We start from the raw sequence: 19,709 nt of genomic DNA on the forward strand, positions 1-19,709 counted from the left end.
AATCAGCCAAGAAACTCAGTTTTATTTTACCTTCATTTCCCTCTCCTGGTGGATGATAAAATGAGAGCCCAAGAGATATGATGGCTGCGATTTCCAAGATGATAAGAGTCACATCCTGTAATGCTTCCCAGACTAACTGTATGAAAGTTTTTGGCTTCTTCGGAGGTATAAAGTTTTTCCCATAAATTTGTCTTCTTTTATCTAAGTCAGCAGCTGTACCAGGCAATCCTATAAATAAATGAAAGAGAAACAGTTTAAGACTGACTGACAAATATGTCAGTACTCATATACTGTGCATGCATACATACATACATACATACAGACAGACAGACAGACAGACAGACAGACAGACAGAGAGAGAGAGAATTTTCAAAATACAATACGTCATTTTTCTTTTAAAAAAAGGTATATTTATGGCTTATTTGACTTTCCATTTTTCTTGTTCACTTTTACAAGATAAGACTCAGCTTAAATATTATGCAGACTATTATATATATTTATAGGAACATCTGAAGAATATAATTCCCTGTCAGCTAAAGGGAAGGAGAGGATTACAACATAATAATAATGGTTTAATTTTTAGTATTGTCTACCTAATGAACACATGACTTCCTAGATGTTATAAAATGCCCATATAAAATATTGATTGTATTTTTAAATACTAATTTCTATTTTAATAAGTTACCTAACATTCTAAAAGGGGGATTCTTTGTACAAAGTAACAGATACAGAACAAACGTTTTTAAAGGGATTGGTAGCATCTGCACAATTTTATCTTCTAAGCTATTTTGAAATTATCTGGGAGGATGAGATATTGTGATTGCTTTCAACAATTTAAACTGCTTCCTCCAGCCTTGCACAGTATATTAAACCCACTCCAATCTTTGATATGTAAGCCAGGGATTCACTGGAGCGATACATTTCAATGTGACTGTTACGTTCTCCCACATTTCATTTCTCTTTTGCACAGGATAAAGACATTATATAATTAATTATTCTGTCATTTCTCCTGGCTCCTAAAGAAATACTGCATAGTGCACTAAAAATGCATGTCAATGAAAACGTCCTTTAGCACTGCATGGAAAATCTGACATAAACCACTTCACAGCAACAGAGTGGGAACAGCATAAACTTGATGATTTCATATAGTGCATGCATGATTCAATAGAAAATGCTAGGCCCCCCCCCCATGGGCAAACATTCCCTGCTGGTTAATGACAGCATAAAGTTATACTGTATAGGAAAATAATTTTTTAAAAATAAGTGTATGAATCTCTTTTTCCACAAGAATAACTGAGTGATAATTCAGGTTTGGTTTCTTTTTAAATGTAATTTCTATTTGATGTTAAAATCACCGAATTGCAAAGCAGAAAGCAATGGTGCAATTACATAAGGTTGTAAATACTCATTTCTCCTGACAAGTACACAACAAGTAACCAAAACATTCTTCTCTTCACCAGCAAGGATGGCAAAATATTTTCTGACACTCTCAATGAAGTCTGTACATTAGCAAAAATTTGCTCTGTACACAAAAAATGCCAACTTTGCAGAAAATTGTCAATTTTGCTAAAATTGTCCATTATGTATTTATATAATTATACTGTGCAAATTTCTCCAAGTCACGTTGTCTGATGCTTTATTGAAGAATCTGACAAACTGGATGGGCTGTTTACACTTTGCACCTTTCTCAACAACCCAATGTTTTTACACTTGCTGTGCATGTGTGTGTGTGTGTGTGTGTGTGTGTGTCTTCCTCTGTGTATGCTTTGCTTCTCAAAGGGTAAGGATGTTAGAGCAATAAATGCAGATAACAATGATCTTGAGAGGGGAGAAAAACCTCTTTGTATTTGTGGGGTGAAGAATCTTACAGGCCTTTAAAACTCCCTGTTACTGTTTCATGTTGTGTCAAGTCAAAACCGATGAGAACAAGTGGAGTTTTGTGATTGCATCTGATTTTATCATAGCATTTTGTCAAAACTCCTTCATTTTCAAAGACAGATTGCAATATAAGATGTTTTACCACTTCTACTTGCATAGCTGTATTAGATGAAGCAAAATGAACAGAGAATGTTGTACACTACCTTAAAGACCAAAGGATTTATTATGCCACAAGCTTTTGTGGCACAGTGGTTAAACTGCAGTGCTGCAGCCAAAATTCTGTTTGCAACCTGGGTTCAATCCCAGATAACAAGCTCGAAGTTAACTCAGTCCTCCATCCTTCTGAGGTTAGTAAACTGAGTACCCAGCCTACTGGGAGAGCAATGTGTAGCCTGCATAATTAAACTGTAAACTGCTCAGAGAGTGCTCTAAGTGTTATGGGGTGGTATATAAGCAGCATGCTTTGCTAATTTAAATGAGGGATTCTTTAAGTGGAGAGAAGTCTGCAGCTGGCAAACTTTGTTCCATCAGAAACATGTCCCAGAAAGAAAAAAAACTTTCATCATTTCACATTTAGGAACACAACCCTGTTTTCAGGCCAAATGGTGGATAGCCACAGTATCATTGCTGGACTGAGAGAAAGATATACATCAAATATAAACAGGAAAATAAGTTTTAGTTCCTGCAGTGGGGGACTACCCTGACTTCCCAGAATATTTTGCACTGAACTTAAAACTATGGTAACTACTGTCTTGCTGTTGTAAGGACTTCTTAAAAAACAAAAGCATAAGGTGAGTGTGTCTATCTTTTGTGTGAGCAACCACCCAGACATTGGTGTTTGCTGTATGCCTGTGGTTAGATTCTGAATGGAAAGGGCTACTAGAGATCCTTTGAAAAAATGTGGAAAGCTTGAATGAGAAAAAGTGCTTGCTAAGCCTCATGCTGGAAGCTTGACAATCCTAACAAGATGTTTCGCTGTATCACATATTATTTCTTGCATTTTTATTAAGAGTCTGAATGACAGCAACAGTGCCACTGTACACATGCCAATAAACAAGCAAACTGCACTGAGTTCAATGAGTATTATTTTGAGGTAGCATTTATAGTGCTGTTTATATTACTGCAGTCCTTATAGCAACACTTAATTCCTCCCAGCAAATATGAAGAAGCTGTACCATAGCCCCTACCCATTATATATACTATGGATACCATGTCTTTTAAGTCAAGTACCATTGCCAAATGTCCCCTGAAGTATTGTCCACAACACCAACATTATTGTATTAATACAACATAATTCATTTTCAGACAAATCAGGAAATCACCAAAGAATTTGCATTCTATGTTCTGGCAGTGCACTGCATGAATGAGAGCATGTTCTATATGTGTAAAGCAAATTCTGTAAGTACTAGAGCTTTGAAAGAAGCAAGTACAAAGTACAAGATGTTTCTAACTATTTATTTTTTATAATAATGAATGTATAACTATGTAATTAAGATATGATTACCTGCTTATAACTCAGTGACTGAAATCCTATCCTACATACAACATAGTGTTGTAAGTTGCATTAGAGTAGACCCACAAAGTCAGTTCCTCCATAATTTCCATTGATTCAAATGGGACTATTCTAGTTGCAGCTCACTGCAGTTTAGTAAGTCACAACAAGAGTAGTTAATTTGAACCAATGGAAGTTACAGAGGAAGAGATGTTGACTCACCTTATTACAACTGATTCAATGGGCCTAGTCTACTGTGACTTACTAAGCCAAGTAACATGATTTCAGCCAATAATGGATAACTTCACCATTTCTGTGGTATAACTTGCACTTTTTACTTATTCTTAAAGTTAGAAGACGGTGGCATCATTAAATGATGGAATATCACATGGTTCAAGTGCCTGCTTGTGCTGTGCCTCATACGGCTAAAAGGAAATATTTTCTTCTCAAAATTAAGATAACTGGGGAAAATAAAGCACTGCATTTTTAAAATTCTAATTATAACGACAATTATTTAATTTGGGGTAGTGTTGGATCTCATAGAATCATAAAATCATAGAATCGTGGAATAATGTTGGAAGGAGCCTATAAGGTCTGGGAAACCAACCTCCTGCTCAGTGCAGAATTCAAATCAAAGTATATCTGGTAGCTGGTTGTCTAATTTTCTCTTGAATGCCTCTAGCAATGGGGTGCTCACCACCTCCCAAGCTAATTGGTTTCATAGTCATACTTCTGTCACAGTTAGGATGTTTTTCCTGATATTCAACCAAAATCTAGCTTCCTGTAACTTGAACCCATTGTGGCATGTCCTGCACTCTGGGATAACCAAGAACAGATCCTGTCCCTTCTCTGTATGACAGTCTTTCAAGTATCTGAAAAGTGCTGTCATATTTCCCTTCAGTCTTTCCCCCCTCAAGGCTAAATATGCTCAGTCTTTCCTCATAGGGCTTGATTTCCAGCCCCCTGATCATCTTTATTGCATTCCTCTGGACTTATTTCAATTTCTTGACATCCTTCTTAAAATGCAGTGTCCAGAACCGGACACAGTCCTCTAGATGAGACCTAATCAGTGCCAAACAGAGGGGAAGTAATACTTCATAGGATTTGGATACTATATGTTTGTCAATACTGTACAGCCTAAAATAACATTTGTGATATTTGCAGCCACATCACACTGTTGGCTCATATTCACCTTGCTATCTACAATAATTTGAAGCTGCTTCTAGCTCATAGTATCACTGAGCCAAGCATCCCCCATTTTGAAACTGTTTGTTTTTTTCTCCCTAGGATAGAACGTTGCACTTATTCCTACTAAATTTCATTCTATTGTTTTCAGCCCATTACTCAAGTCTATTAAGATTTTTTTGAATTGTTTCTGCCTTCCAGCATATTAGTTATTCCACTTAATTTTGAGCCATCTGCAAACCTGATAAGCATTTCCTGCAACGCCACCTTCGTATAAGTCATTATTTAAAAAGGTTGAAGAGTACTGATGCCAAGTATGATGTCTTGTGGTACCCCACTTGTTACCTCCTTCTGTATCAGTAACAAATTAATTTTGAGAAGTAACTGTCCAGGCACTGTGCTTATACTTGGGGAAAAAATGTTCAGTAGAGAATAGAGTAATTATATGCATGTGTTCTTTTTAATTTTATTTTTAATTTATAAATCAGCAACATGAGAATCATTCACCTATAAACATAAACTTAGTGTAACCCTAATAATCATATAAATTTAAATTTGGGCAATGTTGAGCCAAGATAAATCCATAATTCCTACACATAATTATATTTAGTTTTCTGTTAAAAAGCAGTAAGGATTCTTATAACCCATGGACACCTCCACACTTTCTACGAACTAATTTAGATTATTTTATGTTTCTGAACAAACTAAAATATGACAATAAATAAATTTGGTTTCACAATAGGTAATACACAATTTAATTGATATATGCCAGCCTCCTTAGGTTCAGGGAGGTTATAAAAATAAATTATTCAGTGCTGCCTTCAACAACAAAATCATCAGGATGCTGTATTACCACATTGTTTGAATGGATGTTGTTATGTGGGCCCTTGTGGGGTTTTAAGTTTAAACCTGTAAACCACCCAGATCAGTACTTGCACTAATGGGGCAGTATATAAATGAAAAGAAATAACATGAATGATCGTCAGCTGCATACTTCTTTTCAGGGCTTCTGCTTTAAGAATTCTGGGAGATCAAAGGAATCCTCACTTGACTGCATAACAGAAGGCAAAAAACCCAGAACACTCAATGTGATCAAAGACTAGGCAAGACACAAATTTTGTGGGTGCCAATTTTCATCCCCCTCAAGACCAATTATAAGTCTCATATGATCGTACCTCTTTTAATCATTTCGATCTAGCTGTTGTAAGTTGTCATGGCTAGGATCCACAAGCCACTTTAACTGATGTGCCTGGCACACGGCCTGGGTCAGCTTTATTATCAGAAGCAGCAATATGCCAACTCCACGTACTGTGGCATAGAACACAGAGGAGCTAACTTCTGATTAAGTCCTGGTGGTCATCGTCCTATAGTATTTTCTGCTCCCTAGGACTGTCTTGCATTCTCAGGTGAATTTCCTTGGGAGTATGTCAGGACCATAAGCCAGCAAGAGATTTGCTGTTCCCAAGACACTCAGCTGCTCTCTCAGCTACCTGTTCCCAAGGATAACGGTGAGAAGGATCTAAGGCCCTGATTACACAGGTAAAAGAAACCCATTTTAAATTGCATTTATCTTCAAATGAATCAACTTTTAAAAAAAGGTCTCCATTATGCAAATGCAAACCCAGATTACCTTGCCAGGGAAGCGTGTTTTATAGGTAAAATACTGTTCTGCTAGAGGGTCGTTTAAAATAGTACACATGTGACACTTGATTTATTTTACTCCTTTCTGCGTATGTACACCCGTTGCTGGAAATTGCACTTTTGAATAACCAGCAGAGGCAGCAGGAAGGAAGTAGGGAGGGAAGAAAGGTGTGCTTGCAAAGTTGTTTGTAATGCTTTTGCTGGTCTCTGGGAGGCAGAGACAAGGGGAGGACTCCCATCAGCAGGTAGCAGTGATGGGCGATGAGTCCGGGATGCTGCATCCTGGAAGGATTCTGCTCAGGAAATGTTTGTGCCAGCTTTTCACATGTGCTGGGTCCACACAGAGAGGGATGGCAGGTTGGTAGACATGGCAGCAGAGGGGAATGGGAGGTGGGGATGAAATCTCCTCCCTTTTGTAAGCTCCAGCTGCCAAGAATCCTCCACCCCTTGAAGCAAAGAGGAGGGCGGGAAGGGAAGTCAAGTGCTTTCCCTGGGCTCCTTGGGCAGGAGGAGAGAGAGACAGAGAGAGAGAGAGAGAGAGAGAGAGAGAGAGAGAGACTGAAGGGGCAAAAAGGGGAGGGCTACAGGGAGAAAAAAGGTGGGGGGGAGTAGCACATCCCAACCAGAATGCAACCGTCCCTCACTGTATACTCACTGCTGTTAGCTTTAAATACCGTCTTTTAATGAGGTAAATTGCCTTCAGTCTTTTTCAAGGGAAAAGGCAGAGGGGAAAAATATTTTAAATAAATAAATAAACTTTTAAAAATGTCACTGCATAGAATATGTATTTGCAAAACATAAAGGTTATACCCCAACACAAGAATCATTATATTTTTGGAAAGAGATGGGGCAACATGATACAAATGAAGATGAAACATATCGATGAGAATATATATATATATATATATAAATTTATATTCCTGATAGTGGTGGGTTCCACTGCATATTTGAGTTGTGATTCTATTTGGCATTCATGCCTTTGCTATATTTTGTTATATTACAAATGTAAAATAGAATAAAATGTCACTGCAAAGCAGGTTCCATGAGAGAGTCTCTCAGCCTGAACCACCATTATTCCCTTACAGCCTAAGCGTAACTGAAAGGTACACTTTTCTTATTAAAGTAGCTCTCCAGATCTGCCTTTTCATTGTCCACAAAGGGAAGGTCAATGTCTGCGTAACAATTTGTTCGGAATCATTTACAGAATATGACTGATACGCTCCCTTAAATTAGCACCAAGGTACAGAGTTTCTCTGCCTGTAAGGTTTTTCGGGTTCCTTGCAAATCCCTGTGAGTGCTGTTCTACACTCCCAAATCTTCTCCTTTCACTACCATCTAGAGCAGACGAGGCAACGAACCCATTCTTCTGCATCTTGGTGCTACTGTACGTACACAGGCCTCTTGCAGAAGCTGGTATTTCACCAGAGAGATGAGGTGTGTGTGTGTGTGCTGCAACAAAGTGCAGGCCTGCGTACATAATCACTACTATTAATAAATGTACAGTCTTCATGTTTTAATTAATGCTCACATCTGGTGTGTTTTGCTTCAGTTGGTTAAATCAGAACAGTCCTGCTAAAGTTACAGGAACCACCAGGTGTTGAAGAGACATTTGCACATGCATACATGATAGTCACATTTCCTGTGCTTACCACGGCAATGGGTGGACCTACCCCATATAGGAGCTAAGCAGGAACAAGACATTTGGCAATGTCTGTAATTTTATCATATATCGCCTTTACTGCATTTTGTAATTTTTATGAACAGCCTCCTTTTAAATTTTTAATAGATTTTTATCCTGAAGTCCTGTTATTAGACTTTCACTTATAGGAAGGAGGAGAGGCCTTCCCTGTCACTGTTCCCAGACTTTGGAGGCCAGACCAGCCCCACCTTTGCTGTCCATCTGCAAGCAGCCAAAGACCTTTCTTTCCAGGCAGGCTTTTCCTTTGTGACTGACTGTTGCGCTCTGTTGCTGTTGAATGTGTTTTTATCATTGATTTGATTTACCATTTTTAATATAATACTTGTTTATTTTAACATTTGTATATTTACTGTTTTTAGCTTTGAAATATTTTCTTTATAACAATGTAAGCCACCTTGAGTCCTTTTAATTTATTTATTACTTTAATTTATATACTGCTGCATTAGTGCCAAAGCTATATTCTGGGTGCCGGGTAGGTGGTGCTCGTCAGCTTTGGAAGGCAGCCCATCTAGGAGAAGGAAAACTCTGAATTCAAACCCCCACTGCCTTGTGGCTATATCCACTGATGGAAAAGGCTTCAGGAGTTAACCTCGAGGCAAAATCTGGAGCCAGAGTCCCAGAGGCAGTTCGTGACATTCTGTCGCTGCAACCAGTTGTATTGGCTCTTGCCTTTCCGTTGGACTATTTCAGCGATGTGGAAAGGGGAGATTTGCTGGTTGGGTAACAGCCTGTCCTCTATATTATTTTACCCAGGCTTTCAAGAAACAACTGAAAACATGGATGTTTAGGCAGGCCTTCCCCCTTTCTACCTAACACTTTCTTTTTCTGTTATAATATATCCCGTTTCTCGCCATCTTTGGGAAAAAAAATTTTTTTTATTATTCTATCTTAATTTATGTAAATTATTATTTGTGATGTGATACTTTTTTAAATGCATGTTGTAAGCCGCCTAGAGTGGTCACAATTGACTAGATAGGCGGGGTATAAATGAAATAAATAAATAAATAAATAAATTCCTGCTCTGGAGAGGACACTCTCCAAGTCCTTCATACAGAGTATGTTACCATAGTCTCTTGAGACTGAAGGATAACTAATCATAACTGAAGGATAACTATTACAAACAAACAAACAAACAAACAAACAAAATTTAATACTCTTTTCTCTTTGCTTGTGAATACTGAAGCAAAGAGATGCATCAACAAAAGGCTCTTCTCAGTGGAGATAAAATTTCTATTATAATCATCCCAGTCATAAAATATTGGGAGAGAAAAGGGGCAGGGTTTTGCTTCAAAGGACAATACTGCAAAGGGGATGGAGAAGGGTTGTGAAGGCAGAGGTCACACCTGAGAGAATCAGTCTGTGGATGAGAAAGCAATGGAGGTGATAAGACAAATTGTGAACACAGCAGAAAAAATCTATCTGTCTCTCCCTCTATTGTCCCCTGTAGATAGATGATTATTTAACAGCCATGGAGGAACATTTCTCCACTTCGAACTAGAAATGTAAACCCTTGCTTGTCTTGTCCTCACAGCCACTTTTGTGGCTTCTTCTCTTTCTTCTGTGAGAGGGCTAGATATATTCTGGTCCTACAGCTTCCATGATGTTACAAATTGTGTAACCTGCACAAACTGCATAACTTGACAAGTGCTCAAATTTGCAGCAGCTGTTGCTTTGTTTCATGGATTTTTTTAAAAAATGTGCAACATCACATGTATCCTTCACATCTTTTTAAGCTATCAGCTAGTTCTTCTGTGTTTGCTCTCTCTCTCTCCCTCTCTCTCTCTCTCTCTCTCTCTGTGTATGTGTGTTTATGTGTGTGTGTGTGTGTGTGTGTGTGTGTGTGTGTGTGTGTGTGTGTGTGTGTGTGTGTGTGTGTGTGTGTGTGTGTGTGTGTGTGTGTGTGTGTGTGTGTTTTGTTGTTTCCTGAAATGAAAGGACATCAGTTTTCCACAGATTTCCTCAAGGTGTTTTGGGTAAATTACAGAAACCTTGACAGTGGGTGGAGGGAGGACTCCTCTTGTGAGACTTTAAACTTCATCACACAGATTTCCCATCATCTTGAGTCAGTCTAAATTGGTGACAGCAAGGCACTAGATGAGTATTCCTGGTGTCTCCTGACATTATGCTTTGGAAAACTGGAAGTCACGCCTTGCTTAGAATCAGCACAGAAGCTGGTGCAGGGGCCTTCTAAGCTGTAGAGAAATTGGTGAAAATCCCTTCCTTGTCTGTAAGTGGCAGATTTCATTGACTGCCAGCTTTTCTATGAATGAGAGAGGCCAACAACAAAGGAGAAAAGCTAAAATATTCATACAGAAGGTTACCTTATGTTATAAAAACAAATTTGGGGACAATATCATAGCAGGCAGGTTTCAACGCTGAATAGATTTCACACCACTTTTATCAATCTGTCTGTTACTTTTGAAAGCAAGACCTCAAAACTGAAATAAAATATTTTTGAACAGTCTGTGAGCTGCTCTGAGTCTCATATTCATCATGCATTCTCTGATGCCCTTGGCTTGTCCTTGAGAAGACTCTTAACATCAGTGACTCACACTTTTCCAGAATACATTTGGCTGTCATTAAACAAAGCAGAATGATACAGAATTAATCATGCAAAGAACTTTCAGCATGCCAGGGACAGCCTAAGGATCCCTACAATAATGAAAACATAAAAAGGGGGGGAGTGCTGAGTAATCCAGAATTCATCTAATTTTTCTCCAATGTTCATACATTTCCATTCAAATGTAAACACCAAAAAGGCTAGGAATAGTGGAATATTAGAAAGTTTTTGAAAATGAAGCATTGTAGATTACTTTTAATATTTTGTTTCATGCAGAAGCACCAGGGTCCGTGAGACGTGTTTATTAACCTGTTGTACACTTGCTTTATTCTTGGCCATCACAATCCCACAAAAATATCCAAAAATCTCTCTATTTAAGTTTTCTTTCCTGTTTTATAACATTTCCCTTCAAGCCATTTGGGTCTGAAAGACTGCTAGTGAAAGCATTGCATCTATTCAGCTGTATTAATAACAATTTAGGGCACAGCACAACTTGTACCTATGCAGTCCTACACATAACTAGTACTCAGAAATAAGTCCTGGTAAAGTTCAATGAGATGTGCTGCCAAGTAAGCGCAGCCCTAATATTTAACAGATCAGCCCATGTTAGTGATATAATATCTGAAAATACAGTATTGTCTTGCCATCAGTCTGCACATGCATTGCTCCTGTTTATCTGTACATTCACATACACACATACTTAAATGTATTAAAATCACCTCCCAGGAATTTCAGGACAATAATACTCTAAGCTTCTACTCCTTTTACTTGTAAAACAATACAAAGTTAGTTTTAACACTGACAGCTTTTTATTGTGCTGAATCGTTGCTTCCCAGCCTGCTTTGATACTGACATATGAAACTGTTGGAAATGCTTACTAGAATCACAAGACATAACTTTTGGTGCAAATAAACAGTTAACTGTTGTACATATTCTTATGCTATAAACTTTCTTGCTATTTGTTACCTGCTTTAAATAAGCCAATCATTTTTGCAGAACACATCATATTACTGTATAAATTTTTAAGGCTATAATGAACACAGAGACACTGTAAAAAGTCTGCAATGGTAAGATGGGAAACAAGTCACCTAACCTTTTACAGTATTTACATGTTAGACCATTACAGTTATTGTAAAAAGGTTGATTTCATTGCCATCACTGGCACACAAACAGCACCATGTCATTGCAAGCATACATGTACTATTTATTGCAAATTAAAGGCTTATGTGAGAAATGCAGTGATACCTCTGCAGTCCCATTTTAAATTTCTGAGATTTGGATGAAATGGACCTTATTTTAACTATATATTAAAAAAGCTCCATTGCATCCAATCCAATTTCTGCTTCCACCCATGTTCAGCCAGATGACTAATGAAGCATAATAAGTCTTCTTCCCAGAGCATTACATAAAGAGTTCTGAGCATGTGCAAATCCCATTTGAAAGAAGACAGCATAGATCATTTCAAGGTATATAGAAAGGTGCTTTCACAATAAATATATGGAGGTTGAAATCCTCTTGCTTAATGTAGTAAGTCACAAGTGAATAGACCCAATGAACTCATGGAAATCTAGTGAGTCAACTCCTCCATAAATTCTATTGATTCAATGGATCTCCTCTAGTTATGACTTACTAATAGATTTTAGCCAGTATGTTTCCATTTCCCTCCCCCAAATCAAACCTCTTGCAGGACATTGACACCTACTTCATCCACTAGCCACACCATTCCTATCTGAAAACAAAATTCCTCCATCATTTAAATCAGTGGTTCTTAACCTTTTTGAAAGAAACGCCCCCTTGAGCCATTGAGGAAGTTATCATCGCCCCCCTCCCTGAGGTGATATTTTATTTATTTATTTATTTGTTTGTTTGTTTGTTTGTTTAAGACACTTAAATCCAATGACCCCTGAAAACAAAATTAAATTCCAAGAAAATGAAATGCCCCCAAAAAGTAACATTTAATGATTTAGTTGCAAGTGAATTTTAAGACGCAAAAAGAAATATAAAAAGGGCATAAAAACAAATTCAGGAACTAAAAATTTCAAGACAAAAAGTCTGAAACTAAATTAAAATTGGAGGAAAATATATATTCATGCACAATGTAAAAAGGCTGCACCCATCTTCACAGGTTTGGCTTGCTCCAGCGCCCCCCTACCGCCCCCTTCTGCTCCAGCGCCCCCACACCGCCCCTTTTCGTTCTACCGCCCCCCTGAAAAATGAAATCGCCCCCTGGGGGGCATTATCGCCCAGGTTAAGAACCACTGATTTAAATTAAAATACAAAGTGTAACAAAGTACTACAAAGACAAAATTCCTGTTTACACGTGCACCAAAACAATTACTTCGAAGAGCTCTTAGATGCCACGTTGTGCTTTAAGATAAAGCATATAAAATGACTAAAATTATTAAAGCAGTCGATGAAAAAAATGTTGCTGTACTAGAAGTATATTGCCATACATACACAAGAAAACATGTGGCAGTTATTTAATTCTTGGTTGCAGACTGCAACATCACACCGTAACAAAATACTCACTTTCCCTAAGAAGTCAACCTATAAATATGCTATATGAATGACATGCTGAAGCTCTGGGTCATCTGAAATTTCAGTTACAGGTTGGCACATAACTTGGTACACAAAATCCTAAGTTATTAGTATTGAGACAGAAGGATAAATTAATGTTGTTAAGGAAGAACCACTTATGAAGGCTATCAGCTATTGGTCTCTAGTGATAGAAAAATGAGAATTAGCAGCATTATCTATTCTATCATATAAAAAGGGAATTTTCTATAAGCATTTATAACTACGTACAGGTTTACTCATGAGGGGACGTGGTGGCGCTGTGGGCTAAACCGCAGAAGCCTGTGCTGCAGGGTCAGAAGATCCGGCAGTCGTAAGATCGAATCCACGCAACGGAATGAGCACCCGTCGCTTGTCCCAGCTCCCGCCAACCTAGCGGTTCGAAAGCATGCAAATGCGAGTAGAATAAATAGGGACCACCTCGGTGGGAAGGTAAACAGCGTTCCGTGTCTAAATCACACTGGCCATGTGACCACGGAAAGATTGTCTTCGGACAAAACGCTGGCTCTATGGCTTGAAGAGCGGGATGAGCGCCGCCCCCTAGAGTCGGACACGACTGGACAAAAATTGTCAAGGGGAACCTTTTACTCATAGTTCTTTGCATGAAAGTTTCTACATAACAAATAGCAATGCTAACAGGAACCAAGTAACAGAATAACTCTCTTGATTTGGAGAAGAAACAGTGATGTGGCCAATCAAAATTTAGGTGGTAGGTACCTTCTCCCCCCTCCTATACTGTATGTATTTTGCATTGTGAATGCTGGACCTCATATGTAAAATTTCTGTACATGCTTTTGATTGCACTCAATTTTAATTGGTTTGTTTAATTCCATTTCCTCTGTTTAATACTATTTCCTCTGTTCAGTTATTTTCTGAAATATTCACTTCATTCCTAACTCATTTATTTTAAAAAAGTTCCATTGCTATCAGACTCTTGCAAAATCAAACAGCAACAAAATCCCTATTATACATGTTCCCACAAATCAGTTTTACTAATCAGCAGCCTAAAGTCAAAACAGATCCATTGATTTCATTGGTCTTCAGCATGCCTAACTCTGTGCTGAACTTAGATCAGATTCAATGTATTGGACGGAGAAGAACAGGTTTTTTTCTTTCTAAAATCTGCTACCATTAGAGCAAAAGGGATCTCTTTTCTATCAAGAACCTAATATGCTTCAGCAGTTGTAATTTCATCCAGCTAAAAGAAACCATAGAAGGTACAATGTTGCTAATAATGCTAAGATATATCTTGACTATTTGTAGTGTAAAGGATAATGTTCATTTCCATTCTAGGAGAAATTTCAGATAAACATTTAAAAAGAAAAGAAAAATCCAGTTTGGCAGTCAAGGTCAAGATGATTTGTACCTTAGCCTAACACAATATTTTCAAAAGCTTTTTCACATTTTGTAGTTTCTTCCCTCCTGTATAATTTCTGAAAAAGTCATAAAACTGTATTTCCTTTTAGTGGATCTTGAAATTTCTTTCAAAAAAAAAGTGGGCAGTTGATTCATTCTCAGAGTTAAGGGAGTCAAGGTCAAGGAGGCTGCTGACATCACCATACTGAATTTTAAGTGATATGACAGACAGACAAGCAAGAATTCCAGAATTTGGAAAAATTAGAGGAATGAACATTGGGTGGGACGTGGTGGCACTGTGGGCTAAACCGCAGAAGCCTGTGCTGCAGGGTCAGAAGATCCGGCAGTCGTAAGATCGAATCCACGCAACGGAATGAGCACCCGTCGCTTGTCCCAGCTCCCGCCAACCTAGCGGTTCGAAAGCATGCAAATGTGAGTAGATAAATAGGGACCACCTCGGTGGGAAGGTAAACAGCGTTCCGTGTCTAAATCACACTGGCCATGTGACCACGGAAAGATTGTCTTCGGACAAAACGCTGGCTCTATGGCTTGAAGAGCGGGATGAGCGCCGCCCCCTAAAGTCAGACACGACTGGACAAAAAATTGTCAAGGGGAACCTTTACCTTTACCTTACATTGGGTGGTAACAAGAATGAAGACACAAAGCACTGGCTCAAACCCAAATTATGGTGAAGGCCTCCACTCTTGGAATCTACCTCTGCTTTATTTTCAGGGATCCCACCCAATGCTACAAGTCATCCCATTCCATTGGTTAACCCAATACTACAGTACTGTAGGTAGCACTTGGTGAGAGCTGCCATAGGGGCAATGAAGTCTGTTTCCGTTTGCCAGCTTGCAGTTCCCAAAACCTTGTATCCAACCCAGTATTATTTGAATAAAGGCATTGCAAATCTGTGCAATATTAACAACCTGCACAGATATACAATGAGCAGAACAAAACAAAAAACTGTGGATATGTGCTGACATCTCACACATCATGAGGTATCTGATTATGCTCCATGGTCTCAAGTTGAGCAATCCCTGATACTATGCCATGGATCATCTGTGTAGCATTCTGGGGTTTTTATATCGCCAGCCTCCCATGAAGGTGGGCTGGAGCAGTGCTTCTTAACCTTGGGTAACCCAGGTGTTCTTGGACTGCAATTCCCAGAAGCCTTCACCACCAGCTATGCTGGGCTGGAGGATTCCTTGACTGGTCTAGTTCAAGAGCTGCTCTTTTCCCCCACTGTCCTGACTCGGATAGCTAGTGACTTTTTGCTCTCATAAAAATTCAGGGTACTTGCCAAGGTAGTCCATTTCCTATCTAGGCACCCCAATATTTATTTAGTCCTATCTATTTAAATGGAGTGCTCTGGTACATGGGGTCATGAAGAGTCGGACATGACTTAATGAGTAAACAACAACAAATTTAAGTGGGACACCCAATGTAGTGTAGTGGATAGACTAGGACATATTTGTATGGTTTTGGCTTACTTAAGTTTTGCCTTTACTCTTTGCCTCCTGGCAGGCGTGATGAAAACTTCAGCAACGAGGTGTCAGGAGGGAACAGAGCTCCAGATGGGAGAGAGTAGCTGGAGGCAGATAAGCTACACCCAAGCAAGGAGGCAGGGGTGGGCCCAGTTGGCAGGAGTATGATATAAGGAAGGAGGAGGAGGAGGAGGGAGAGGACTCAACCCCCTCTACAGAATTTGAGGTAGAGGAGTGGGAAGAGGTGAATGAGGGATCCTCTGTTATATGTCCACAGTTATGAACCCTTGGGAACAAGGCGGTGCTGACTACCCAGCACTCCTGGACAAGATTCTGAATCCAAATGGAGGCTATCTCTAACACATGGTTTGACATCATAAAGTGTGTCTGCTATGCTCCAAGGGAGGAAAAACTGCATCATTACCAGGCAAACCATCATCATAGAACTTCAGAAGTGGAAGGGACCCTGTGAATCATTTACTTTAGACCCCATCAAGCAGGCACAATGGGGAATTGAACTCCCAGCCTCTGGCTCCTCAGCCAGATACCTAAGCTAATAGCAAACCAGCAATATATTTTTTTTCAGCATCTCTGACTACAAATTTGATCAGAGCCAGACTGCAGTTCAGATTCTCAAAGCAAGCAGTAAAGGAATCATATATTGACCACTGACAATTGGACTTGACAGCTGGACTTTAATGGTGATTTGTGCTCTTCATGAAGGGACCAGTTGTAGCAGAGTATTTCATGTATCTAATCATGTGGATTTCATGAGGGCCCTTGGCACTAGAAGGTTAACATCTTCAGTATTTCAACAAGCACTTTTTGTGCTTTCCTTAACCGAAGATTTCAAAATCATATAGGCTTATCTATAATAATACATGTAAATACATAAATAAAGGAAGTTTGTCAAATAGCTTTGCTGTCCTTCCGCAAGCAGACAAAGTCCCTTCTCTTCAGGCAGGCCTTCTTTTGAATGACTAGTTGACCAAATGAACTTTTAAGGGGACTATTGTATTCAGTGGTTTTACTTGTACTTTTAATTTTGCTTTTATAAGTTTTAACATATTTATTTAATTATTTTAATATTGTACTTTTTTATTATTTTAGAAGAAAGGTGGCATACAAACAAAGAAATAAAAAAATAAACAGCTTTTAGTACACTGTAATCAACAAGAAAGAAACACAGACAGTGATTAGCTGACAGACACAAGCCATTCTCAAAAAAATGTACATTTGCATTATTTATACTTTGTGTGTTCAGGACAAATTGGAGCTCTATATGTGCTCCAATTTTGACAAAAAAAAGGAAATTCTAAAGGAACAACTACAAACAATTCCAAGAAGCAAAATACCAATTTGTCTTCATAAAAAGCTCGGAGAGGACCTGAAAACAAAAAAGGACACATATAAGAAGTGGAAGGAAGGCCAGGCCACAAAGTAAGAGTACAGACAAGTAGCAAAGAATTGCAGGAATGGTTTTAGGAAGGCAAAAGCTAAGCTTGAGCTGAGCTTAGCAAGAGATACTAAAAGCATTCCTCGGGTAGATGTGTAGCAAAAGACATAGAAAAGAAACATTGGCTCAGCTACTCAATGAGGACAGAAAAATAATAACAGATGACAAAGGGAGAAGTGGTCAATTCCTGCTTCAGCTCAGCCTTTTCCCAAAAGTCTATGACCCTCCAGGCAAATATAAAGTACAAAGAGAGGATAAGATTGCCGCTGGAGATTGATAAACAAACAGTCAGGGAGTGCCTTACTACTTTAAATGAGTCCAAATCCCCAGGGCCAGATGAATTACATTGAAGGATATTGAAGGAAATGGCTGAAGAGATTGCAGAACCGCTGTAAAGTATTTTCTTGACATCATGGAGGATGGGTGAAATACGAGATGATTGAAGAAGAGCTAACATTGTCCCAATCTTCAAAAGGGCAAAAAGAAGGAACCAGGGAACTACAGACCAGTCAGCCTGGCATCAATACCAAGGAAAATTCTGGAGACTATAAAGCAGTCGCTCTACAAGCACCTTGAAAACAATGCAGTAATAACTAGAAGCTAATATGGATTTGTCAAGACCAAAATATGGGTTTGTCAAAAGCTTGGGCCCTGGATACCTGAAGGACCGCTTCCTTCCATATGAGCTTATCCGGCAGTTAAGATAAGCCAGGGGACCCTTTTGAAAGAGCCGTCCCTCAAGGAGTTAAGAGGGATGGCTTGTAGACAAAGGGCCTTTTCAGCAGCTGCCCCAGACTATGGAATGCTCTCCCAAGTGAGATTCGTCTGGCACCGACGCTGATGACATTTCGGCGCCAGGTCAAAACCTTGCTGTTCCAGAAGGCTTTTAATTGAAATAACATCAACTGTGTGTCCTAATGGCAATTTTTAGAGCATCTATTTTAATTGTATTTTAATTGTTTTATTTTTTATTGTATTTTAATTATATTTTAATTGTTGTAAGCCGCCCAGAGACCTTTGGGTAAAGTGGGCGGCATATAAGTTACAGTATATTTTAACTATTCTGGACAGTTAAAATGTACTGTAATAATAAAACACCTAGAATAGAAATAAAAAATCAACCCATGCATCAAAAAAAAAAAACAAATACCACTCATAATAGAAGAGATGTATTCTCTAAATGTGGGAACAGGATAGGAGGCATAAGGTCAGTCTGGATTGCACAGCAAGGCTTCTCTATAAAGAAAAGACTTCAGAAGCCTTTTAAATGCTAGGAGGGAGGGGGCCGAGCTCAGCTACATTGGCAGCTGGTTCCAAAGTCTGGGTGCCACAGCAAAGAAGGCCCAGCCCCTTATGGCTTATTTCCTGACCTCCCCCAGAGTGGCCACCCTGAGGAGCAAGGCCTGGGAGAAAGGCGTTGTAGTGTTCCCCATTTATTAGGTCTATGGTTCATGTTATATTATGTAATGGTTCAGGTTTGTTATGTAATGTAATGGTTCATGCATATTAATGTTGCTGAGAGGCGGAGCCGAGAGAGATGCTATAAGAGGCGGAGCCTGAGTCAGCAGGAGGAAGTCAGTAAGCGAAATGTAAGACAGAGTCAGTCAAGCAAGTAAGAGTGAGAGTAACAGAGAGTGAACAATGAGAAGAGGGAGAAGTAGATAGAGTGTGGAGTTTGGGGAATTCTTCTGAGGTGTTATTAGTTACTGAAGACATTCATGAATCAATCTCTGTAATCAATAAACCAAAGTTCTATTTAAAAGACCTTGAAGTGTTGGCCTGAATCTTTCTGCGGTAAGGGTGATTTAGAGATCACCTGGTGGCAGCAGTGAAAAGAGAGGAAAGTTTGCCTTCGTGTGCTCAGAGGCTTGATGGTCAAGCAAAGGGGCACGAGGGTGGATGCCACAGGCGTTCTGACAAGTATTGTGGTCCTAAACTGTGGATTGCTTTATACGTGAGCATCAAAACCTTGAATCTGTTCTGGGACAACACAGACAACCCGTGGGCTCAAGCTACAGGAAGCCAGTTTTAGGCTGAATATCAGGACAAGCATCTTAATCGTTAAAGCAGTACAACAATGGAATCAATTACTTTGTGAGCACTAAAATGCTGGAAGCATTCAAGAGAAAATTAGACAATCATCTAATCTGGGTCCATTTGAGGAGAAAGATGGTGTAAAATATTTTAAATAAATAAAATAAATACATTTAGACAACCATCTAATCTGCTAATCTAATCTGCTTTCATTTGGATTTCTGCAATAAACAGGGGATTGGACTCAATGGCCTTATAGGCCCCTTCCAACACCATTATTCTATTATTTTATGAAAATACATAACATAGGACAAATGTATATGAATATAAATTCACATTTCTGGATT

The 19,709-nt window shown here is 38.9% G+C and overlaps 1 protein-coding gene across 40 annotated transcripts in view; it reads right to left on the bottom strand.

Moving 5' to 3' along the window:
- ATP2B2 (ATPase plasma membrane Ca2+ transporting 2) overlaps positions 1 to 19,709 on the bottom strand; it is a 522,267-nt gene that overhangs the window by 113,310 nt on the left and 389,248 nt on the right. For all 40 annotated transcript variants that reach the window (XR_013541723.1, XR_013541722.1, XR_002301733.3 and 37 more), the window contains one exon: positions 31 to 228. Coding sequence is in view for 36 of the 40 variants with exons in the window: in XM_078385427.1 (XP_078241553.1) it covers positions 31 to 228 (198 nt within the window). In the remaining 4 variants the exon portion in view is untranslated. The remainder of the gene's footprint in view (positions 1 to 30; positions 229 to 19,709) is intronic.

The sequence above is a fragment of the Pogona vitticeps genome, chromosome 2 (assembly GCF_051106095.1).
Source record: "Pogona vitticeps strain Pit_001003342236 chromosome 2, PviZW2.1, whole genome shotgun sequence".
NCBI lineage: Eukaryota > Metazoa > Chordata > Lepidosauria > Squamata > Agamidae > Pogona > Pogona vitticeps.